This window comes from Branchiostoma floridae, chromosome 16 (assembly GCF_000003815.2).
Source record: "Branchiostoma floridae strain S238N-H82 chromosome 16, Bfl_VNyyK, whole genome shotgun sequence".
Classification (NCBI taxonomy): domain Eukaryota; kingdom Metazoa; phylum Chordata; class Leptocardii; order Amphioxiformes; family Branchiostomatidae; genus Branchiostoma; species Branchiostoma floridae.
Genome location: NC_049994.1, coordinates 5,737,888 through 5,756,637, shown reverse-complemented (window position 1 = coordinate 5,756,637; position 18,750 = coordinate 5,737,888). Strand labels below are relative to the sequence as shown.

Here is an 18,750-nt window from a genome sequence, read left to right as displayed (position 1 = left end):
AGTCGATAAAAACCGTTAAATTGAGTCAAATCACCTCCTTGAATGAAACTAACTGTCAAACACGTCAACTGTAAAAACGAATCAATCGATAACCAATCTAATCTTCAGGCGTGAGTCTTTGGTCCATGTAATATAGGTTAGGGAGAAAATTGTCTTGAGAATAAAGCATGTGGGAGAAATTTAGTACACAGTTATATTTATATTTTTATTAATATTTTTTTTCAATATCTTATAGCCAATTGCCCCGGAACTGTGGAAGCGGACACCCCCAGAAAGAAGAGGTCATGTACACGTTAAAATCCGGTACGACCCCGTTGTTCTGGGGGTAACCTGACCCAGTGTTAGCCCCCTAAGGGTACTCAGGTCACCCCGCCTTTGTCTCTGCTCTAAGCGCGTGGTTGGTGCTTCAGTAGTGTGGCCTCGCGTAACGCCGGCCGGCTGAGAGCACACAGTCATCACAAGTGACTCAGTTCCTGTCACAACTCCGCCGAGAGGAGGCGGGAGAGGTTAGGGTTACCAGATATATTATACACGTACGTCTGGAACTCAGCTCACAAGCGAGACTACCACCAAGATGGGAAGAAGGGAAAGAACTTTGTTGGATTTTAAAACTACGATGTCTTCTGTACTTCGGTTAACGATATTCCTTCTACTAGTCGGTGTCTCCACAACGCAAACGACAGGTAAGGAAATATTTTCATTGTTGGCAAATTATCAGAACATTCGCGGCCATATAAATACAGTTTTGAGTTAGGAATATGTTAGGTGTACACTAGTAGTACCGTTATAATATAGTAATATTAAGCCAGCCAAAATAGTGGGTGAATGAAAATGAGCAAAGCCACTTCGATCGGCCTGCGATTTACATACGCACACTCGCGCCATTGTGCTCAATTCCCACGGCCATATGTATACCTCTTCCCACTTGTACTTAAGCAAACGACTGGATAAAAACTATTGTAGTTATGTTAGCTTGACGGTAATGGTTTACAATAAGGAGAGGGGGCGAGGTAAGAAATGTCTTCGGGACGGGTATCCCACCTCCCCCCAAACCAACTCGTTAGAGCCCCGCTGGCCTGACTGTGTGTGGTACGACGTTGCTAGGCGGCCAAGCAAGGAATAAGAAACAATCCCTCCTAAAAATTCTACAACACCATCATTTTTTCGGCGTTTTTCTGCATTAGGGCGTCGCCCTCTTGGCTTGATCTGTTTTAAGCAGTAACAAGATGGGTGGGGAGTGGAAACCTGATACCGTTACGCCAGGTGTACCGCTGTCTTGGCGCAGGTATTTCTAACACAGGTAATACACCTGTACAACAACCGGATGTGTCTCACAAACAAAAACCTACCATTTGTAATCTACTCAAGCAAACAAGCAACGATAAAATCAATTAATATGTCTCTCTAATTACTCCGATTTGTCTTGGTGATTGAACTATTCACCCTGCATCTTTGGTAGGTGGATAAAATATGGATACAGTGCAAAGGCAGTCAATTTCGTTTATGTTTCTTGTCCGGTTTGGAGACGATGCCATACATTGAGTTAAAGCCGATGTAGATTAAGTTAAGGATCGTGTCATTTGTTCGTGTGTTTCACTCCCCGTCAAAAAAATCACGTCAAACGCTTCCTGTATTTCCAAGAATCGGGTTCTATTCGTGATCGTGTATTGGTACTGTGTTTTCAAAATATCCATACCAACCAATGACATGTTTGTGGAGATCTGCCAGTCATAACAGTGGAAGTAGCATAAGAAGCCTTCTGACATTTTTCACGTGTAACTGGATATAGAAAATGTGCGCTCTGTTGGTAAAAAGTAGATTATCGTATAGCCCGTTAGAAATGCCACCAAAAAGAACGGCAACGTAATAATCTGACGTTAATACTATACCTGAAGGCTACACAGACTCTGTATAGCCGTATAGCTTTCGGAAAGGCCACCGCGTCGGTTAACGTTGTTACTGTAAAGTCGTGGATGCATGCGCGCATTTCGGGGATCGTTCGTTCGTTCTTTCAGACCCTTGTAAGTTGTAGTACCTAGTGGGACATATGGTAGCAAGTTTCCTTGCTGTTTCAGTAGAAGGGTATATTTCAGTCAGGATATATTTCAGTCAGGATATATTTCTATTGAGGAATCATGGTTGCTAGCCCTTTCCCTTTAACTTGTATTAGACACCTCATCGAACACGGGACTCCCATTTTACGTCCCTTCCGAAAAACAGGTGCAGCCCCAACCGAGATGCCCTACCCAGGATTAAACCGGGGTCTCCCAGTTCAGCTTAGGTCACATTTCAAAACCGGGGCCCGGTCGGGATGCTTCAAGACACGAAAAATTGAAATGTCTACTTAGAAATACACCCAAATCATGCCCGTGAATGTTATGTGGGCATTTTGTGAATTTCAACGTCTTTATGTCATTATTTTCGCTCCCGAAAGCGGCCCCACCGGGCCCCGGGCTTGGAAATGTGACCTAAGCCTTACCAACTGAATTGGACACAGTAGTTCAACTGTACCAATTGAGCTACAGGGACATCCTTGTACCTTTCGGAGATCACTGATGATGAAAAGTGGCATAGTTTGTAGTTATGTGGTATTGATCAACACTCTAATCATGTTGAATATCTATAATTTTCTAAACGACCCTGAAAGAAGCCATTTTGTTTCCGCTAAAGATATTTTGTATACAATCCCCACCCATACTTGCGTATATAGTGAGGTATCTGTAGCTTTAAGCATTAAGTTGGTATTACGCGGAATCAGAGGGATATAACGTAGTGACCATGTATAATACACCAGCTTATAGGTACTTTGAAACGTGCTCTTTGCGCCTCTGGTATATCAACAAATATTGAGCCATAGAATCCCTTCCACAATTTAGATTTGTTTCTGAAACATTGGAACAAGCGAGTTCTTGTATGGTTTAGAAATAAATCACGTACCTAACTGGTTCAATATAAGAAATAACGCTAACACAAATAGTACTCCCTGCATGTATTCTCGCTCATTTTACTGTAGCTAAATTACAAGCAGGAAATTGCGGCCCACACAGACGTACATTGTGACTTACATACAGTGACACCTGTTTTGCAAATGCGTCATCATTAGACCAGGTTGTAACGGGGTACTGGACGGGTACTCCCAGGATTACAGCTACAATCACACAGGCACGTATATACCAAACATAATGCACATACGGTATAGGATGTATGGGCAGATGGATATTCAAATAGTCAACATTGCGTCAGAATAACGGCATATGATTTCTCTCTTCACAGCTATAGGGAAACTACATAGGGAATTATATCCTTATATACGCGACCACTGCCTTATAAGTACAATCACACAAGCACGTATACCAAACGTAAGGCACATTCAAGCGGTCAACATTGAACTAACGGCCCGGTAGCATACGATTTCTCTCTTCATAACGTTCTTGTTCACAGCTATATAGGAAAACTACATACGACATTGTATCCTTATATACTCGAACACTGCCTTATGTGCTTACGTTTCTCTGACGTACTTACAGACACTTATAACTTCTAAAAAAATATAACGTCCTTGTTCACAGCTATAGGAAAACTACATACGGGATTGTATCCTTATATACGCAAACACTGCCGTACATGCTTACGTTTCGCTGACGCAGTTGCAAACACTTATGTGAAACTAAACGCGTCATTCGAGGCTTCGATTCTAACAAGTGTCTTTGACTTCTGAGAAACGTAATTTCACTTCTACTAAGGATCACACGATGGAATATCAAGATCATCATATGAGACTGTGTGAATTACCATGTGCGCACGTCCGGCCACTTGTTTTGGTAATAACACCAGTGTTGTGGTATCGGACATGTATAAAGCATTCTCATTGTCGGTAACATCATGGAATGAAACATTCAATAATACTGCATGAAATTCTTTACATGCTTGACACATGACGAGTTATTTATTATACGTGACGCAGACAATAATCGGAAACAGGGCGTGATATATAGGTAACAAGGCAAATCGCTTGACGTTCATTTTGCGTTTACTTTATGACCGTATTCTTGACCCAAACAATAAAGAACGAAAAATGTATTGTGGGTCAACGTTGCCGATGAGAAGGTTTACGATAAGAAAGCAGAGGCAGCTCTTGAGCGTACTGCAAAAGGGAAAATATTCACCGACATTGAATTTCGCGGTAAAGAGAAAATGAAGTGTTCGAGGTGGTTTCATTGAATGAAGACCTTTATTGTACGTTTTTGCTTTCTAACAAGCTAAGTACAGGTCAGGGTGAATAGGATACATCTCCTAGTGATTCTAAGTACAATCTGTGAAAACTGTGATACATGACTGGAACTACAAAGTCTAAAGTATACTAGTACTACCGACTAGTATGTACAGGTTCAACTTCTTCTCGCTTCTTCAATACAGTCGTAAATGTAGTTGCAGGTGGAGTTTAGTTTAATTTTACCTTAGCGATTGAAACTGACGTAAAGGGTTTTACTGTAAAGGGAGAAATGTTTGCAGTGGTTTTAGTTCGCGGTCAAACGCGCACATAAAACCACCGCTACAATTCCCGCATTTACAGTGTCTTTTTTAAATTCTCTGGTTTTCAAACCGTCTTCTAAGCCTTATTGTATGTTTTATTGTAAGTCCTTCACATACCTACTATTGTACGACGTTTTTAACATTCCTTGAATACCTCCCACTGCCTTTTCCCACTGTTCACCGTTACATACGGTAGTGTCGATAGCCCATTCAGTCATTCATGGGAAAACTTGACCCTCTTTGAGAACTTATGTTTCACCCCCTTTGAGGGTTTGACACAAAAATTTGGAGTGGTCTTTGTTTTCAATGCTAGTAGGAAATGACCATGATTTCAATTCTGTGTTGTCGATAGACCATTCAGTCATTCACTGTAAAACGTGACGACCTCCCCATGAGAACTAATGTTTCATCCCCTTTGAAAATACGCATTGACAAAAATTTGAAGAGGTGCTTGTTTTGAAAGCTAGAAGGAAATGACGTATTCACTCTGCCATTTCTCCTTTTTTTTCACGATTTGAAGATTTCAGTGATTAAGCGTATTGGGGTATAAGTACGTAGGACGTCACAATACATTATATCGTGATATTGATTCGCCATTGTTCTTGAAACGCGAAATATTTTGTGAATGAATCATACGAAACGCACTCCAAGCTGCATCACCAACTCCAGACAGAATGGTTTGCACTATCGCACACCGGCGTATTCCCCTACTCTTTTTCGAGAGGTGTTCTTTAACGTATGTGGAGTGTGGCTCTCCCTTAACATGGGACCTCCATTTAACGTCCTACCCAAGGGACGTCCCTTGCCGAAAGTAGGTACTCATTTTAACCTGAGTGAAGTACAAGAGAGAGGGAGAGAGAGAGAGAGAGAGAGAGAGAGAGAGGGAGAGAGAGAGAGAGAGAGAGAGAGAAGAGAGCGAGAGAGACAAGGACAAACGACATCGAAACATAACCTTGTGGGCGAAGGTATATTTCAAGTACACTGGACCTCTGGGGGTGGGGGTTGATTGTTGTGTGTCTTGAATAAGCATATTCGTGATACTAGTACACAGGAAGAGGATCTGTTGAGAATGTAACTATGTACACCTGAGACACCTGATCACGCCGTGGGAACGGTGAGGCATACCTGCGTACATCCGTCTCTTAACATATCCCTTCTACTGGGAAAACACCAGCACTCTTAACATATCCCTTCTACTGAGAAAACACCAGCACTCTTAACATATCCCTTCTACTGAGAAAACACCAGCACTCTTAACATATCCCTTCTACTGAGAAAACATCAGCACTCTTAACATATCTCTTCTACTGGGAAAACACCAGCACTCTTAACATATCCCTTCTACTGAGAAAACATCAGCACTCTTAACATATCTCTTCTACTGGGAAAACACCACCACTCATCACTGTTTACCTGCGCTTAAACACACACAACACTCTAACAAGCCTGAATCAAATTAGACTCTTGTTTCAACACCCCCTTTGTGAGTTAGCGGGGGTACAGCCAACCAGGGGTAGCGTACGCACTGACTTAGGCCACACCAATTTTATTTGTTGCTTCTCGGATTCGCCTCTCCCCTTTTTCTTTTCATTTTCAAAAAAAAGTTCCGATACAGGTTTTGCTATCACAAGCCTGTAAATTTTACCATTTAGAGCCACATACACATAATTTCAGTCTAAAAACAATGCATTTTATTCAGAACGTTAGTAACAAATGAAAGGAAGGGATTCATTGTATACAACGTACCATGCAACTCCTCAGCTGTTGTTTTCTTTGTTATTTAAGCCGTATATCTTCACCCCAGACCTTTTGAATTTTTTTTCTTTCTTTTCGACATGTCAGTCCAATGTTTTTCTGAAGAAAAAAATACGAGAAGCAACAAATAAATTTGGTGTGGCCTTATAATGGCCGGACCTTCGGTCCTGTTACACCCGTTTTCTGTATCACGTTGAGTAAATACAACCTGTGCTTTAATTGGCAGAAAAGCAAGTTTGACTGTTGGCTTAGGGCTCATTATATATTTGTGTTCTGTACAATCAATCATCACCACGAGGCGTGGAAAGATGTTGAGATATCTATGTTGGTAATGAGATGTGAAGCCTTTACGCTTGTGTTTTTCCTGCTTGCCGAAAGTGCTCCAGTTTTAGCCCGTATATATGTTCACCTGTTCGTTTTAGCCCTTGTCAGGCCTTTGTTTCTAGTGCCTGTTTATTTTGGCATTCCGCGGGGTCCATTCAACTACTTATGGGTTCCTGTAGAATTAGATTTTCGCTTCTGTGCAAGCTTCATTATCTTTAAGTAATGTGTGCAAGAATTATTCCTAATTACGAAATGCATAAAACAAAACAAAAACGACACGAGAGGAAGTTAGCAGTTGCCGTTACTAGTGAACACAACGTTGTCGATCGTTACCTTCTAGCCTGGTATTCACCCCCTATGTACCTACCGGGTTTTCCGTTCAATCTCCTCCGCAAATATTTGACAACATGAAACCCACCATCTACAATACAGAAGTCAGTGTGGATACCAGGACAGTATACTTCGTCGTCTAATCGTTTAGACAAGACACAAAAGTACCCAAAATGAATATTGCGTATAGATGTTCTATAACACAAAGGCCCTATGGGCAATCTCGACTTGTATGGCACATTGTGACATAGGGCACAAGTGTCCTTGCTTTTTACAGGGAGGGATTGCTAGCCCTTCCCCTTTAACGATTTTGTCTCTCTTCATCTGCTTGGAGACAAAACCCCTGCTCGCCCAACCGTTTTGACATACTGAGTGTGCCGTTTAAGGTGGTATCTCACTGCACTTGGGGCACCGGTGCGGCATCGCGGGGTTCGAAAGATTACTCAAAGAAATTCAGAGATAAGAACAAATTTTCGTACGTTTTGTGTATTTTGTTGTCTTAAATACTTATTAAGCAATACACATACGTATTACACAATATCTACATTGTAAAAAAACGTCGAAAATAACCGTACAACATTGCCGCAGTGATACGGCCTTTAGCTTGGCGCCCGGTGTTTTCCAACAGGGCGTGGCCAGGTGAAGCCATCGGTACGGTCTGCTGCTGACCTGAACAGGTAACCACGTGGAAAGAACAGGGGGCGATCAACCAGAAAAATCTCTCTCGGGCGTATCTAGATCTACTTTGAATGGAGAGTGTGGGGCACAGAAACATGAAATAGCATTTTCGTTGAGAGTATCAAAAGATCTTTTTAAAGAGGCCACCGAATTCCTCACAAATTTCCCCATGTTTACAGACGATAAGAAAACGACCTTTCTCCTAACTTTGCAGAACCCACACGTTGTAGAAAAGGTGGGATCCTTCGCCTTCCACTATTTTAGGAAAAGAAGTCGAACTCAACAAGTTACAGCTCAGACTTTTAGACTAGAGTAAACATATTCCATACTGTTCTACACTGTTTGTTTGTACATTTTCATGTTGACTGCAATTAGCCCTCGGGTAAGAATAAACTATATTACCAAAGGTTGCAAATAAACAAGAACAAGAACAGAAACAAAAACAGTAAAAAAGTGTTTAAGAATGAAGTACTGTAACGAAAACTTGGTATTCCATATGACATTTCACAAGACAGTCCTAAGGTGTAGACGCCTAGTAACACAGCAAATAACAGTCTAAAAATAGAACGTCTTGGCAAGATTTTCTAGGCCAGGCACTTTAAGGTTTCATATGTCGTCTTCTCGTATATGTGCGAAAATTCGTGGTAAGTTGTGCTGAAGACGTCACTCTTATTAATCAAGAATATAATATCGTAAATTCATAATGCCAATTGAGTATGTTCAAACCAGTCGTCTTGCAATGGTCTCAAGCGGGTGTGGTCAGCGGTCTAGTTATCGGACCATGTCATTCTTAGACACGCTGTTAAGGCGTACCAAGGCCCGGCAAGTCATGTAATCCTGCGGGTTTTGTATCTTAAGTTGTCAGGCCGGCAAATATTTGTGGACGACACAGTCGGCTTGTCTTCTGTGATAACACCTAGCATGCCGTGTCAGTGATCATAGCAACAACAGGATACTGATAACCCCACATTCAGGCTTCGCTCGGGTCGTTAGTCAACAGGCATCTAATGTATAGCCTTGCGGAGAGCCTCATGAATAGGCTATACAATGAAGCCTGATACCCAGACTAATGTACCATCAAGGTCGCAAGAGTAGCGATAAAGAAAATACAATTCTTTTTTTTTTCGTGTCAAACATAAATATTAACACCGCAACTCGTTGAAACCCTGAAAGATGGAAGAAAACAAAAACTTTTTGAATTCTTACTAAAAAAACTGATTCTTTTGCAATACTATACATGTATACAAACTTAATATCCCTCGTGACCAAGTGATGTACAGTCAACTTGGCCAGTAAAACCTTGAACAGTAATTACATTGAGGGAAAGCTGATGGCCATTTGAAGTGCAGTACCATCAGCTATAATTGTATTTTCCCGAGGACTACACATACAGAATTGCTTCAATACATCACTACGCATTCCGGACACTCATAAAAAGTGGGCCAAGATGGTGTACATGGGCCAAGATGACTACGTCAATAACGGAACTACGGTGGTCACAGCGCTTAATTGGTCCTACAAATAGTTACAAGTGTACTTGGTTGTCCTCCTCTATTCAGTTGCTAAGTATATTTGTATATGAATAAGCAGTGCTTTCTGATTCTGGGCAATGCTGGTGCGGAGTTTGAACAATGGGTTTGAAATGGCTTATCATTGGCAATGGTGTTGTTCAGCATATCTCTTGTACAGGTCAATGCACTGACTAGGATCGGTACTAGGAATTTGCTGGTAGTGTTTTGTTGCTGGTGTACACATGACATGTCCATGTACATAGGCACTATGTCATCACTTAACATATTGTGAGTGGTCCTTCGTTATCATGCTTGTGTGAGCTATTATTATTAATCTATGAATCAGGCAGCAACAGGTTCATATAACCGAAATCGACCTTGGTCTTTGTCACTCCATCCCCTATCCCTACTCCAAATGCCATTACAATCCATCCAGAGGTTATGCTAACCACAAATATCCGAAACACAAACACACACAGACACACCCAAAACAATACCTTGGAGTTTAATGAAGGTTAATATTGCAACTGCAAAAGTGGAACCACTTTGAAACTTTGAAATTACGACATTCGATGGATAATAAAAGGTTATATCTGGCGATGCATATGGGAATACTTACAATGTACAAACAAGAATAGTCAGTATTACGATTCACTTTTAGCACTCATGTATAGAGGGTTGTTGATTCACAACAGATAATTATTTCAGGAAGCAAAAAAGAAACTCTTACTACCTCACAACATTATAGGATGAGGTATCATCTACCGGTAGTCGCATTAAAATGTATTCAGTATTCTACTAGACTCCCTATGGCTGGCTAAAACAATGTGCATGACAAAGGTCAGTTTACCAAATGATTTCATGAGAGATGACAGTAAGAAAACGTTTCGTTATATGTTCTTCGATATCTTTTCAACCATTGTTCTGCTTGGTATCTCTGATGATTACGTTAAGTACTGCAAAACGTCGAATGATTATGTATTCATTGGTACATAATGATTTGGAAATAACACCGCCTTCTGTACATGTGGAGTGTACCTTTGATTCAGCGTGGTAGATTCAGTTTTGTAACCCGTTGCTTTCTATGTCTCCAGTGGCAACAACGGCTGCGGTGGGCACAACTGGCACAAATGCGGGTACAGATGGACAGGGATCTAGTACAGCCGTAACGATGGAGGGAACCACGGGGATGGAAAACACAATGAATGGAACAGACGCGACAGAGGTTACAACCATAATGACGGCCACTGAAAACGCTACAGACGCGTCTGATCTTACAATAGAAATGACAGCCACCGAAAACGCTACAGACGCGTCTGATCTTACAACCGAAATGACAGCCACCGAAAACGCCACAGACGCGACAGAGGTTACAACGGTAATGACAGCCACCGAAAACGCTGCAGACGCGACAGAGCTTACAACGGAATTGACAGCCACCGAAAACGTTACAGAGATGCAAACTGAAGCAACAGCCACCAGCACCAATGTCACGGAGCTTTTCACTGACACGATGACTGTAGAAATCACCCAAGCAGCAAACACGGCTTCAACCGATGTCACGGGGACAGACTCAGTGACATCTACAGAGTCTTTCACTGAGATGGCAACTGTTACTGACGGAACGGAATACACTATAAACTCATCTGACACCATCACATACATCACAGAGGCCGTTACAGAATCTACTGAGTCTGTTACCGAGACACCAGACATCGTCACAAATACCACCACTGTCACGGACGAGACTGAAGAGACAACGAACTCGTCAGAAACCATTACGTACATCACGGAAGTGTTCGTGGAGACTACAGAAGAGCCTGTGACAGAAACCGTTACGGAAATGTCCACCGGAGAGGTTGTAACAGCCAACGAGACGGCTACAGAAGAGGGGGTTACTGAAGAAGTGGTGACTGCAACGTCAGACGTGTCCACAGACGTCATAGAATCCACAGACGTTTCAGTCACAGAATCCACAGACGCTTCAGTCACAGAATCCACCGACGTTTCAGTCACAGAATCCACCGACGTTTCAGTCACAGAATCCACAGACGTTTCAGTCACAGAATCCACAGACGTTTCAGTCACAGAAGTTGTCACAGAACTTTACGAGACGAATCCGACTACAACTCAGGCAACAGACGGGGTCACAGAAGTTTCAGTCACAGAATCCACCGACGATTCAGTCACAGAATCCACCGACGTTTCAGTCACAGAATTTACCGACGTTTCAGTCACAGAATCCACAGACGATTCAGTCACAGAATCCACAGACGACTCAGTCACAGAATCCACAGAAATTTCAGTCACAGAATCCACAGAGACGGTGACGAGCGGCACACCAGAGGTCACAGAAGTGGTCACAGAACTTTACGAGACGGATCCGACTACAACTCAAGAGGCAACGGAGGTAACAGACGTAGTCACAGAAGTTTCAGTCACGGAATCCACAGACGTTTCAGTCACAGAAGTTTCAGTCACAGAATCCACAGACATTTCAGTAACAGAATCAACAGACGTTTCAGTCACAGAATCCACCGACGTTTCAGTCACAGAATCCACAGAACTTTCAGTCACAGAATCCACCGACGTTTCAGTCACAGAATCCACCGAGGTTTCAGTCACAGAATCCACCGAGGTTTCAGTCACAGAATCTACAGAACTGTCAGTCACAGAATCCACCGAAGTTTCAGTCACAGAATTCACAGAGACAGCGACGAGCGGCACACCAGCAGTCACAGAAATTGTCACAGAACTTTTCGGAACGGATCCGACTGCAACTCAGGAAGCAATGGCAGCAACAGACGTAGTCACAGAAGTAGCAGTGACTGATGCAACCGTAACAGAGATGACAGAGGTGGTGACAGGTGTGACAGACATGACGACAGAGCTACCAGTAACTACAGACACCATCATTGCTACAGAAACCGCTGGCCTAACAACAGTGGATACGTTTACTGAGATGTTAACAGATGAAGTTGACACAACAGTGGTGACTTCAGCCACTGAATTTACAACAGTTGAATCAGTAACCGCCACTGGAACAGACAACACGGAACCAACGGACGTTATTACGGTGATGACAACCGAAGTTTTAGAGACAACAGCAATGACTGAGGAAACCACAGAAGTACAACTAACCACGGAAATATCAGCAACAACAGCTGGCTCTTTGGGAACCACCGCCGTAGAGATGACTGAAGAAGTTACAACCGTGTCACCGACTGAAGCAACAGAGGTTACAACAGAGATTGCAGCACCAGGGACAATGCCATCACTCACTACTGATGATGTAGCCACGGTCTTTACAACTCAGGGTACAGACGGAACGACTGTCATTATTACTACAGCGGAGTCTCCAAATACTGCAGAAACAACACAGTTGCAAACCACAGAAGAGGCAGCTACATCAGCACAACCGACAACGGGAGAAGCAACAGCTCCAACAACTGCTGTGGCAACGGAAGTTACAACAGCTGAGGAGACAACACCGTTACAGAGCACTGAAATGCCAACTTCACCTGCTGCAACTGTCACGCAGACAATGGCTGATACAACCACCGCTCTTACAACTGCTGAGACAACAGAGGCGGAAACAACTGCATTGACAACATCATTACAGAGTACTGAAAATGTGACAACCATAGCCCAGGCAACTACTGCCACCTCTGCAAGCACTGAGATAACAGAGGATGCAACAACAGCCGTTACAACAACGCTACAGACCACTGAAAATGCAACAACCGCAGCAGTCACCATCGTTACAAGTGTTGAGACAACGGTAGCAGGAACAGCAGCTACTACAACACAGTTGCAGACCACCGAAAGTGTAACCACAACTGCACGTCAGACAACACCAGAGGCAACCAGCGTCGTCACAACTGCAGAGGCAACAACAGCTATAGACACAACAACACGGTTACAAACTACCGAAAAACAAACAACTCCAACTGCAACTGCACCCAAGACAACCGACAGCACAACGACTATGCCAACGACTTTGGCAACGTCAAGTGGTACAACCACCAGCAACACAACCACCCGTGCATCTACTGCTGCACCCACGACTGCAGCGAGAACAACAGCTGCCCCAACCACACCAGGTAAAAATATATAATCTGTTTTCGTGACAGAAAATGCTTGCCAACTACTTTTAGGTAGAGTTCGTCCTATCTGCATAACGTGACATCCCAGCAGTAGTTGATTGTTCATTCCTGGACGAAGACTGGAGCTGTTCAGTCGAAAATTTGGGTAAGACCAATTTTTTGTGTAAATGAGGCTAATTGTTTTAACACTGGTTTTGTTTCTCAGCTCCTGAATCCGAGGTGAAAGTACTGCTCAGAATTGACCAGGTGTTCACAGAAGTCCTCACCATTAAAAACTCTACTGAATACATACAACTGGAAAGGACTTGCATCGATGAGGTGAGAACCGATTTTTTTTCCCGAATGTTTTGCAGCTACATTTGTGTATATGTAACATTAACTGGAATAGTTTCATTAAAAGATGCAGCTCCATCGCCTCTGTAACTAACTATAAAGTTTATAAATCTTTTAATGTTTGCGCTATAATACAACAGTGTATGTATGAATGGATGCCTGAAAATAAGTAAGGGGCTTGTATTATTCTGATGAAATAAATAAATGTAAAATGAATAAAAACGTTCTTCTTAACTTCACTTTGCAGACCAATAAGCTGTATCTAGGCATTGACCCTACATATGTTGGATGCCGAGTTAACAATTTCAAGTAAGTCATATTTATATGATTTGAATCTATAATCATAGCAGAAGCTAGCTTCAGACGCAGATCCCATTGCCTCTTATACTATGATATGATATGATATATATATGATATGATGGTTCTTGTTAATGTACAGATGTTGGCTAATTGGTGCACCAAATCTGTAGTGTGTTTTTGGCACACATGATATGATATGATATGATATGATATGATATGATATGATATGATATGATATATGATATGATAAACCTTTTCTGTTCCCACAGCCCGGGAAGTGTTGTAGCCAACATGACGCTGATCTAATATGATATATGATATGGTATGATATATGATATGATATGATATGATAAACCTTTCCTCTTCTCACAGCCCGGGAAGTGTTGTAGCCAACATGACGCTGATATTCTATGATATGATATATGATATGATATATGATATGATAAACCTTTCCTCTTCCCACAGCCCAGGAAGTGTTGTAGCCAACATGACGCTGATCTTCCAGGAGGTACTGGATGTGGCAGGTGAACAGGAGAAGGTGGTGGCTGTGTACACGGCTACTCGGGACGGCAGTCTGGGTAACCTCACCGTTCTGGATGTGCAAGTCGAGCTGTCCAATGGTGAGCTGGGGCTTTGAAACTCAAAGAACGGCAACATTTTTGCAAAAATCTAGAATGTTTTCCCTTAGCCTTGTGTCAAGCTACTGGCATACAATACTGTACCATTAGGCTCGCCCCAAAGTAGCGTATGCGAGTGAAAAAAAGAATTGGGGCTACGAATGGGGGGAATCCGAATGGCTTGATGTGATAGCCAGTCCAGGTAGTCAGGCCAGCCTTTTCCGGAAACCCTTTCTACCAGGAAGAAGATAGAAAAAGAACACACCAGCAAAATCAATATGTTTTATGTTATCACGTACACTGATAGGACACAATCTTGCCTTTTTCATATGTTGCAAATGTGACTTTCAGTATGCTGTTTTCATTCTCTTCAGTATCAACTTTACAAAAGTTTGAGAAGAACCCTTAAAAACGTATTCAGAAAAGCTATTAAGAAGCTACTACATTGTCTTGCAGGGAAGCGACAATTGGGGACTGTGCAAATGCAAATGTATACCTGGCTAGGCCTTTGTTGCTATTGAATATTTTGTTATAACTGTCCAGCACCAGCACATATAGATTGGCCATGACTGTGTGTTCCAGAAAATATGTATGTGCAGAGTTAGTCAAAACTTCATTGAAATGCTTACTGTTAATCAGGATTTTTTAGATATTGCTCTGTATGGCTGCCTGCGATTCAATAATTGTGGATTGATCATGAAGGTGTGCCTTAAACAAAGTAAGAGAACAGTCCTAATTCCTTTGCCACAGGTGAGACAGCGAACATCACAGACTGCACCTGTCCTGGTGGTCTGCAGTGTGTCCAGTATGGCACAGCTTGTGTGGCAACCTGCAGTCTCAACCAGGGATACTGCAAGAACAGCGGAGTTTGTTCCAGCAATGGCAGTGATAGTCTCCAATGCAGGTTAGTGTAACATTGATCATACCAAATGCTCTCAATATGGGGTGTTAAGTTAGATAACATTTATGGTGACCGACTCAGCATTGTCTAGCAGAGTGGTCTCCGACAAATCTATCAGTGTCTCATTTTTGCTGGGCTTTTTACCATAGTAAATATGCTACATGTTAGGTTCATAAACTGCATTTTATGACACTCTTGTCTAATCCTCTGCAGGTGTGACAGTGTTGAAACTGGAGGTGTTGAGTACACAGGCACAACATGTGAGCAGACTGTTACACAAGATGGTGAGTGTTCCTCAAGGCAGAGTACTAGGCCCTATGCTATCAAATGAACATTGGGAGTATGCAATGTACCACAGGAATAATACTATAATAACATTATTTTCAGCTTCACTCATAAGAACATTATAAGACATTATAAGAAAAGTTTGCAATGTCTCAAATGTATTTTTTCAGAAATACAACATTCTAACTATGGATGTCTTTGTCTTCTATATAGCGGTGGTCCAGTTATTACCATACATCATTGTCGCAGCCTCAGTGGCAGGGGTGCTCATCCTAGTGGTGCTGCTACTGACGGTGGCCACCTGTTGTAAGAAGAAACGCTCTGGGAGATACAATAATAGGTAAAAAGCGCCCTCTATCATGTTGTTAACAAAGTGCAAGATATCTACATGCGACTGACTTTCAGATTTTACATGTCAACAATAAATTGGCTATTGGTTTGATCATTCAAGTTTTAATCTCCTTGGAAAAATCAAACAGTCTCTCCAGGAAACTGAAGTTCTTCCATAAGATAAACCTGAAAATGTTTCATGTCTACATTATCGTAATATTTGCCAATCAAAACTATTCATACTGTTGAATTTACCATCTGTTTGTGTGCTGCCCTGCTATAACTTTAGGTATGTATCAGACAAGGAAACTGGACTGTTCCAGCCCATAGTTCCCCAGGCCGGTTGGGCAGAGACAAACATGGATGAAGATGGTCTCCACGTCCACATGTACGACAACTTTGGATACGAGGGGAAGACGCACCTGCGCGGGGAAGTCGAGGGAAGCATAAACCGTGCACCGAGCAAGTTCTCTGTGCAGAACATAGACCCAACTATCCCAGTAAGTACATTTACAGGATATCATTGCATTTTAGCATATCATATAAATGTTGATGTCCCTGTAGCTCAACTGGTAGTAGTCTCACAGTTGAGCTCCTGTTAGTTGGTACTGGGAAGGGCATCTCAGTTGGGACTGCACTGGTGTTTTGGAAGCGACGTAAAATAGGGGAACCATGTTTGAGGAGGTGCCTCATTGAGCACAATAAAGTGGAAGAAATCCCTCCCTGTAAAACATACCCTGCTACTGAAACAGCAAGGAAACTTACGGTCCTATGTGCCACTAGGCACTACAAGAGTCTGATCAAATGAATGAATGCAAGGTACATTGATGTAGCTTCACAGCTGTGTCATAGTCTAACTTGATACTGCTCCATTATAAAAACAAGCAGTATCAAAAACGTTCAAATTTGTTTAGACATTATACATGTAACTTCTTACTGAAGGCATGCCTTGCCACAATCTAACGGTTCCCCTTTCTTGTTTTCTCTAGTTCAAGATCAAGAGGCCAAAATACGACCCTCAACCCTATGGTATCTACAGGGTAAGTTGTCATCTCAGTTATCATGGTCAATGTCTACTAATTTAAATTAGAAGAATTTCATTATCCTATATTGTTTCATCAGTAGCATTTCATTGTCCTATATTGTTTCATCAGTAGAATTTCATTATCCTATATTGTTTCATCAGTAGAATTTTAAGATCTATTCTGAATTCCTTTCTTTGCAGTTTGTAGTAGACTATACAAAAGTCACTGTAATTTTTTGTCGTCCATAAAGCTCGTACTAGATCTTGCATGAACTCTTTTACATTAAATGCTGTTATCATATTGAGCAGTGTGTTTTGCATCCATTCTGACTGAATTCTCTATATTGTTCTCCCAACAGCAAGTCAGTGAGCCAGAGACAAGGTTGTAGCTGCTCCACCCCATAACATGGTGATAGGACACTCTCTATGCAAACCTAAGTGCTGATAAACAGCAGCTGCTTGCTCTAAAAATTATCTGACCCTTTACAAATCTCACTTACCATGTCACTGGAAAACTATTTGTCTGAAATTAGGAGAGTTCTTCTTGTAAGTTATTGATACAGCAAGGACATGAATGGATGAAATAACAATGGCTTTGAAGGTTCTTGTTTTATAATGGAGTTTTCAGGAGTCTCAGCTTATGTATAAAGTATGGATATCGAACAAAATGAAGTACATGAAAATGAATGACTTAACATTCCAGTGTCAGAATTTATATTCAAAACTTCAACATGACAACAACAGTTTAGTTGGTTATACAAATTACAATATTTCCAAATGACATAATATCAATCAAGGAACTGTTTGCAGTCTTTGACACCCCCTATTTAAAACGAGACTTAATCTTCTGACAAGTGAACTTTACTCTTTCACACCAACTTGAGATAGAACTTATTTTCTATCCTGCCATGGGTGAGAGTGAGTGATTTTCTATCTTGAGATATACTGTAGAAGAAAGAGGGATCTTTGGATGCTCTATATGTACAATATTTGTGTTCTGATAGTTACATTGGTATAGTATTGAACGTTTAAGTAGATGTATGTTGTATCGGTTTACACAATCTTTAGTACAGACTTTACCTGAAATATTTACTGTACATTGTAATTTGTTAAACCATGTATGTTTCTCATTCATAACATTGCCAAAATGAAACACGTTAGAAATGACCAATAGAGAAAGATACTTTTTAAACAATGTTATGAGAAATGTGCCTAGAATAACAGAAGATTATGACAAGATCTTGAAAATATTTTGTGATATGACTGAGGTAGTCAGGCATTTTGCATCTCAACTTTTTACTACCGTATTTGTAGACAAGAGTATTTTAAGGTTTAGAATGATGTACCACCAAGGATAGACCTACATTGTGTATAAAATATATATTCTAAATGTATAACTGTTTAAACTTTTCTACTCTGAAATTTGATAAACTGATGTTTGAATCCTTTGAGATGTAAGTTTAACTTGAAGTATCTGAGTCCTCGGCTGGTCCAAGGTTTTTTCATTGTGTATGAAAATGTTACGTATAGTTTCCGCTTTACTTAATGTTATCTTATGTTTAATATAGCATTAGTATGTAAATATACCATGCATTAATGTCTGTAAAATGTGCTCAACAAAGTTTTAAGTGGTAAGGATAGAAATACAGACTATTGAAGAAGTTGTGCAGTTGTGCCAAAGATGTTATAGACAATGAGTATGTATATACTAAATAAATAGGCT

The 18,750-nt window shown here is 41.3% G+C and overlaps 1 protein-coding gene across 2 annotated transcripts; it reads left to right on the top strand.

Moving 5' to 3' along the window:
- Window positions 1–326: 326 nt before the first annotated feature.
- On the top strand, window positions 327–18,750 carry LOC118403310 (mucin-5AC-like). 2 transcript variants are annotated; one of them, XM_035801993.1, is made up of 12 exons: window positions 327–683; window positions 9,482–9,487; window positions 10,226–13,234; window positions 13,443–13,555; window positions 13,818–13,879; window positions 14,336–14,490; window positions 15,238–15,391; window positions 15,602–15,672; window positions 15,887–16,013; window positions 16,293–16,503; window positions 16,993–17,043; window positions 17,387–18,750. In XM_035801993.1, the coding sequence occupies exons 1-12, from the start codon at window positions 575–577 to the stop codon at window positions 17,414–17,416; spliced, it is 4,098 nt and encodes a 1,365-aa protein (XP_035657886.1). In that variant the 5' UTR covers window positions 327–574; the 3' UTR covers window positions 17,417–18,750. The 2 variants fall into 2 exon arrangements, with proteins under 2 accessions (XP_035657886.1, XP_035657887.1); XM_035801994.1 differs by lacking the exon at window positions 9,482–9,487.